This window comes from Vicia villosa, linkage group LG6 (genome assembly GCF_029867415.1).
Source record: "Vicia villosa cultivar HV-30 ecotype Madison, WI linkage group LG6, Vvil1.0, whole genome shotgun sequence".
NCBI lineage: Eukaryota > Viridiplantae > Streptophyta > Magnoliopsida > Fabales > Fabaceae > Vicia > Vicia villosa.
The window spans coordinates 21,328,533-21,335,724 of NC_081185.1; the positions used below are offsets into that span (position 1 = coordinate 21,328,533).

Consider the following 7,192-nt stretch of genomic DNA (forward strand, 5'->3'; position numbering starts at 1 on the left):
ATTATTTTTCGTGCTAGTTCCATGTTATTTTTGTACGACATTTGTGTGATTTTATTGCTTGTATTCTTGGCCTTATTTTAGGCCTATTTCGTTTGTGCCATTTTTAGCTTCCCTTAGTTGATAAATAGGAATTAGAACAACAATTAGATTAGAACATAGAATTAGTTCCCCTTCTTGCATTCTTTTTCTTTTCAACTCTTTTAAAATACTTAATAAAAGGAAGATGCGAATCACATTAAGAAAGTGGTAGAGAAATGAGTGGGATTCATTCCCTAATCTGTTTCTCAATCGCTTAGTGGCATAGAAACGAGTGGGATTCATTCCCTAATCTGTTTCTCGGTCACTACTTAATGGGAGAGAAATGAGTGGGATTCATTCCCTAATCTGTTTCTCAAACATTAATTAATGGGAGAGAAATGAGTGAGATTCATTCTCTAATCTGTTTCTCAAACATTATATAATGGGATAGAAGTGAGTGGGATTCATTCCCTAATCTGCTTCTCGATCATTATACATTTTATGTGATTCGAATCGTGAAGTAAATTCCCTTAAAAAATACACAACCAAAAACACTTAAAACACCTAATAATGGTTCAAATTCAAAACAAAGTAGAGAAAGTGGTGAGTGGCCCGGTATTGGGAACTGTTCATCACTCATCTACCCTAAAAGACACAAACCAATCTCTTTTCTTCTTTCTAAGGGCATTGTTATTTCCGCTCGAACGCATCGTAGGCGATCTCTTATGCAAGAGCGCGAACGTTAACTCCGCCCAACTAAAAAACACAAAAACAAACAGAAAATTTTGAGCCGAGCTACGGTAACTCTGATTCCTGAAAAGGATACGTAGGCAGCGGGGTAGGGCCCGTGCGAGTACAATTCTTTCTTTTCCCTACATTGTGCATTTCATTCGCATATAGACATAGACATAGTACACACCCATTAGATAGAAACAAACATAGGTGGATACCATCGAGTACGATGGGCGTGAGGGGTGCTAATACCTTCCCCTCGCGTAACCGACTCCCGCACCTAGATTCTCTGGTCGCAAGACCTTGTTCCTTCCTTTGTTAGGTTTTCTGATATCCCTTTCCCTTATGGGATAAATATATTGGTGGCGACTCTGTTCATTTTTCGCGAGCGTGCGACACATACGTATTGAGAATAGGAGACCATATGCTTAATTAAGAAGCACACCTGTAATCTCCTAAAGATTGATGAATGTTATATCCCGATGGGATCAGTGAACGATTCATCATCCATAGTTAGTCACAACAATTGGGTTGTGAAGGGTTAGTCACAGCAGTTGGTTGTGCGGGAGTCAATGGATGTTATATATGTGGATCAGATCATTGAACAGTCCATTGCAGTTAGTCACGAGCAGTTGGCTTGTGATGGGTTAGTCACGGCAGTTGGCTGTGCAAGGTTACTAGATTGATGAAAGTTATATCTCGCTGAGATCACTGAACGGTTCGGTCATCTAGGGGTTAGTCACTCGCGGGTAGCTTGTGTAGGGTTAGTTACAGCAGTTGGCTGTGCAGGTTATTAGTCACGACGGAGGATCGTGCAGGTGTAATCAAGTTTGGCTATAGTGGATTAAGTCCTCTGTTGAGAGGAAAATCACCCGAGGAAGGTGGACTGGAGGTAGCCTTATTCAGAAGGTGAACCAGGATAAAAATGAACGTGTCTTTTACTTTCTGTACAATTCATTTAACTCAGAACATTCACGTAGAATGTCTTCATAACTGTACTGAGACAAGTCAGAAGTTCTGATGATACAAAGAAGTTAAAATGAACATCTCATTGGTTATGCAATTCCATTCAAAACATGCTTCCGCAACATTAAAGCATATCCAGAAGATGAGATACAAAAAGAAAGAAAAGAATTTATAGAAAGGGAATTTTAATTTGATAAAGAACACAATTTAATCCCCCCTTTCTTGCGTTTTTCTCCACCTTCAAAACTTGGATGGAGGCTCAAAGAGTAGGATAGGTGGAAGGTGAAAAACCAACGAATAGGTGATAAAGACATATATGATAACAGCCCGGTTTGGATCAAAACTAATGACTTAAATTGGGGTCCAAAACCATTTAGGACTTTGAACTGCTGGTTCGATAATGCAGATTTTGGATGTTTCTTAAAGAAGGAGTGGGAAACTAAGAAGGTGGTGGGCAGCAAGGCATTTGTTCTAAAGGAAAAGCTAAAACAGCCGAGAGGAAGACTAAGGTGGTGGAACCATAATTTTTTTGGCCATGTGGAATTGAAAATTGAGGAAGCTGTTAAACAACTAAACAGATTGGACAAAAGCTCGATGGATGTGGGTAAGGAAGAAAGAGTTATGGCAGCGAAGAAGGTCTGGGAGTGCATACATTACAAAGAAATTATATTAAGGAAAAAATCAAGGAACAGGTGGATAAAAGAAGGGGATTTGAATACAAGGTTTTTCCACAATGCGATAAAAGCCAGGGAAAGAAGTAATCACATTTAAACGGTGGATAGCCAAGGAGGAGTAAAGCTCGAAGGGGTAGAGGAGATCAAAGCTGAAGTCAAAAGATTTTTCGAAGCAAAATTCAAGGATCAAAGATTGCATAGACCTGTTTTAGATGAGATTGAATTCAAAAAGCTTGATCAAGGTGACAGAGAAAGCCTGGAAGGATTATTCACATCATAGGAAATCAAAGATACACTATGGAATTGTGAAGGAGAAAGGAGCCCAAGGCCGGATGGTTATAATCTTGACTTCATAAAAAAGAGTTGGAGTATCATAGGAGAAGACATTGTCAATTTTTCCAAGGAGTTCTATACAGGGGGAAAGTAGCCCAAAGCTATGACGACATCATTTATAGCACTGATACCAAAGATCTCTCATCCACAACACTTGGAAGAATACAGGCCTATTTTTTTGGTCAATAGCATGTACAAAATAATAGCGAAAATTCTAGCTGAGAGAGTGAAAAAAGTGATTGGGCAAGTTATCTCAAAAACACAGACGACATTCATCCCAGGTAGGCAAATACTAGATGGAGTGGTGGTCATAAATGAAATTTTGGATTTGGCAAAGAGGGAGAAAATGGAATGTTTATTACTGAAAGTGGATTTTACGCAGGCGTGTGACTGTGTCAGTTGGGATTATCTACGGTACATGTTTAGAAGACTCAGTTTTGGTGGCAGGTGGTGCAAATGGATGGAAGCCATGGTCTTTGATAGTAATATGTCAATTTTGGTCAATGGAAGCCCGACGACGGATTTTCAAGTGGGTAGAGGTCTTAGGCCAGGGGACCCTTTATCACCCTTCCTTTTTGTCATGGCAGCCGAAGGTCTTAAAGGAATGATGAACAAAGCAACATCTAACCAATTGTTTAAAGGATTTAGACTGAATGACCATACTGAATACAACTTACTGCAATTTGTTGATGATACATTGATTGTGGGGGAAGCTTCGTGGGACAATTTATGGGAAACGAAGGCTTTGCTAAGAGGATTTCAATTGGCATCAGGATTAAGCGTTAACATGTTAAAAAGTAAGTTGTATGGGGTGGGAGTAAAAGAGCAGTTCATGCAAATTGCCTCAATTTTTTTAAATTGCAAAAGAGATACACTGCCTTTCAAGTTTCTAGGGATAGTTGTAGGGACTAATCCTAGAAGAGTGGAGGCATGGGATACGGTGGTTAAACAGATGTGAAGCAAGCTGGCCCTATGGAATGGAAGAAATCTGTCAATAGGTGGGAGAGTCACTTTGGTGAATTCGGTTCTATGCAACATGCCGATCTACAGCTTTTCTTTCTATAAAGTGCCAGTCAAAGTTATCCAAACTATAAGAAGAATTCAGAGACAGTTTATTTGGCAAGGAAGTGAGGAGAAGGTAGGGATAACTTAGGTTAGTTGGAAAGCTATGTGCAAGAAGAAAAGTCAATGAGGATTAAGACTGAAAGATGTGGGAGCCTTTAATGAAGCTTTGCTTGGTAAATGGAAATGGAGAGTATTAAATGAAGATGAAGCACTATGGTCGAATATACTAAGGGTGAGGTATGGGAAACTGCAACTAAGCTGGTTGAGAAAGAAGGATAGGAGATCAAGAAAGAAGGAATCCTTGTGGTGGAGGGACCTGGGGATGGTGGGAAAAAGGAGCGGCTATGAGCAGAATACATTCAATGACCATATTAGTTTTAAGATAGGATATGGCAACAACTTCCTTCTGGAAGGCAAGGTGGTTGGGAAATGGAACCTTAGCCCAACAATACCCTACATTATTCAATAATGAAGGAATAGAGGATGGTTCGGTCGTAGAACATGGCTGGTGGGAGGGAGGATTTTGGTACTGGCACTATCCTAAATTAAATGCATTGTTAAGTGGAGCCACTGGTGAAGAAGAAGAGGAATCATTGAAGAACATTCTTAGCGAAATTCAACCTATACCAGGAGCGATGGATAAATGTGTGTGGATTCCAAATTCAGAAAAACAATTTTCTGTACTGTCCTTCTATAATGTTATAATCCAGGTGGAAGATACGGGCCAGCTGCACGAATCAACGAAGGAAGCGCTGGAGTTACTGTGGGAAACAAAAGTGCCTTCAAAAATCAAGATTTTTAATTGGAGATTGCTGTTAGATAAACTGCCCACAAGTTACCATTTGATCCGAAGGAACATCATTCCGGATGTGATGGAAAATCGATGCCCGTTATGTGCCGCGAGTGAAGAGAATACACTGCATCTCTTTCTCAATTGTCCCACTACTGCAACAGTCTGGAAGCAGGTATTAACTTGGTTGGATAGAGAGCATTCCATTCAGATTGATATTATAGATCATTTCTTGTCATTCAATACAACATTTAAAGGCAAATATGGTAAGAACAAGGAACGTATGGTATGGATGGATACAACGTGGAGTGTGTGGAGAATGAGAAATGACTTGTTATTCAATAGCATAGAAGTAGATGTTGGAGAACTTGTGTTTAACATAAAACTTGTCTCACGGTTATGGTTGGGGATTGATAGGAAGAAATTTATAGGTTGTACTTTTTATTCCTTGATCAATGTCTATGGGCTGAGTACCCCTTGTGCTCATAATATATAAATATTGCTTATAAAAAATAGTTGGAAAGTATGGTAAGTTTTCAATAATTATTATGCTCTTTCTAGATTAATTTCAATATTACTTTAAGAGGATTGGTTTTATTCCAAAACAACATTTCTAAGTTATTAATTTGTTTTCCTAAAGCTCAAATTTAAAACATATAAATATGAATGTTTCCTGAAAAAAAGTTGCTAAATTTTTTTTTGACAGCAAATATGGTTCATTAAGCCACAAAGGCAGAAAAAGAAAACATAGAATCAGCAGTGGGAAGAATCCCACACCATATTTTAGAACCAACAGTTTTGCCTAATCTAGCTAGGTGGTGTGCATCCACAATTAACACCCTACTCACATACATTACAACTGTAGAATTAAAACTACTTAACAAACTCCTACAGTCAAGAGCTATATGATCCAAAGAGCCCAACTGCAAGCAATCATTGATGCAGTCCACTGAATTGATTGAATATGACTGGATAAGCACATTGTCAAAATGTCGTTCTTTGGCAAAGTTGAGGCTCCATTGGATAGCTAGCATTTCCGCAGTACCTGCATCCACAGTGGATCCTTCCTTATGACATGCTGCAAATAGAACCTTTTGCTCAAAGTCTTTTATCACACAGCCAAAAGAGATACTGCTATCCAGGGACACACCCGCATCGACCTGAACTGCCACAACTTCCTTTGGGGTGGGAACTCCACTGGAAGTTTGACGGCTACTCTCACCACCCTTGCATTTATCAGAATCAAACCTCGTCTCCTTGACATATCTCCATGCCGCCTCCGCCACAGCAGTGGGATCCAGCCTCTTCTGGTTATGCAGCAGCTCATTACGAGCAAACCAGATTTTCTAGAGAGAAGTGCAAATAAGATGGGCACTCTCCAGATCCTTGACCTCCAGCAAACTCAATAACTAGTCATTCACATCTTTATCCAATGAAATTCGGTAGCCCAAGGGGGAGGAAAAGCAAGTAGTCTTTGCAAAAACACAATGCATAAATAGATGTGATGATGTTTCAGGAGCAGAATTGCAAAACGTGCACAAGGGATCGAGATTCACACCTTTGGATTGCAGATTGACTTTAGTTGGGAGGATGTTTTTCGCCAAGCGCCACAAGAAGTTCCGGACACGAGGGAGAAAAGGAGAATTCCAGATTAGTTTCCACAGTTTCTTGTAAGAGGTGTACGACGGGCCTGGTTTCTTGGCGCACTTGACCTGTTGAAGAAGGTGGTAAGCAGATCTATCAGAGTACTCTCCGCTCTTCTCATGGTGCCAGATTAACTTATCCATTGGGAGCCTCCTCGAGAGAGGAATGCTTAGAACTTGTTTTGCCTCTGAAGGGAAAAAAATGCCATGGACCAGCGCTGTTTTCCAAACTCCAAGGTCGACATCAATCAACTCGCTGACTTTAGCATCTCTGTAAGGATTACCATTATGACTGAGAACTTTGAATCCTGGATTCTCCGGCAGCCAGTTATCCTTCCAAATCCTCACACTCTCGCCGTTTCCAATCCTCCACCTAGTGCCTCTTGACACCATATCTCTGGCGCTAAGGATGCTTATCCACGCGAAGCTTGGATTAAATCCCACTGTTGCTTCATCAATGGATCGACGGGGATAATATCTTCCTTTTAACACCTTCCCCAGCAAGGAATCACCGTCCGAGAGTAGTCTCCATTACTGTTTCCCAAGCAAACTTGTGTTGAAATCGCTGATCCCGCGAAATCCCAAACCACCCTCACTTTTAGCCACGGACAGTTTCTGCCAGCTCAACCAATGGATCTTTTTCTTGCCGTCTTTTGAGCCCCACCAGAACCTAGATATCATTGCTTCAATATCATGGCAGCAGCTTTCAGGAAGTTTGTAGCTGGGAATAGCCTGTGCTACCGCTTTAATAAGCACCTCCTTACCGGCCCTAGACAGAAATTTCTCCTTCCATCCTTTTACCTTCTTCCACACCCTATCCAACAGCAGAGCAAAGATCTCCTTTTTTGACCTCCCAAAAACAACAGGCAGCCCCAAGTATTTTACATGGCTAACAACCGGCTTAACCCCCATTATGCTTCGAATTGAATAGCACACATCTTCCCCCACGTTGCGGCTAAAAGAGACCTTAG

The 7,192-nt window shown here is 40.6% G+C and overlaps 2 protein-coding genes across 2 annotated transcripts; one reads left to right on the forward strand and one right to left on the reverse strand.

Annotated features, from left to right (window-relative positions):
* The first annotated feature begins 4,177 nt into the window (after window positions 1-4,177).
* On the forward strand, window positions 4,178-5,074 carry LOC131613343 (uncharacterized). The gene has a single exon (XM_058885022.1). It carries the CDS (start codon window positions 4,178-4,180, stop codon window positions 5,072-5,074), a length of 897 nt encoding a protein of 298 aa, XP_058741005.1.
* A 223-nt stretch (window positions 5,075-5,297) lies between these two features.
* LOC131613344 (uncharacterized) lies at window positions 5,298-6,614 on the reverse strand. Its single transcript, XM_058885023.1, has 2 exons — window positions 6,000-6,614; window positions 5,298-5,885 (listed from the first exon to the last, which is right to left on the reverse strand). The coding sequence occupies exons 1-2, from the start codon at window positions 6,612-6,614 to the stop codon at window positions 5,298-5,300; spliced, it is 1,203 nt and encodes a 400-aa protein (XP_058741006.1).
* Between the last annotated feature and the right edge of the window lie 578 nt (window positions 6,615-7,192).

What these genes read in the sequence shown, in the direction of transcription:
- LOC131613343 (XM_058885022.1), top strand. Translation starts at nt 4,178, where the DNA reads ATGGCAACAACTTCCTTCTGGAAGGCAAGGTGGTTGGGAAATGGAACC.
- LOC131613344 (XM_058885023.1), bottom strand. Translation starts at nt 6,614, where the DNA reads ATGGTGTCAAGAGGCACTAGGTGGAGGATTGGAAACGGCGAGAGTGTG. An exon ending in GAATTTCATTGGATAAAGAT is followed by an intron (nt 5,886 to 5,999) that starts GTGAATGACTAG and finishes CTGCATAACCAG; the next exon opens with AAGAGGCTGGATCCCACTGC.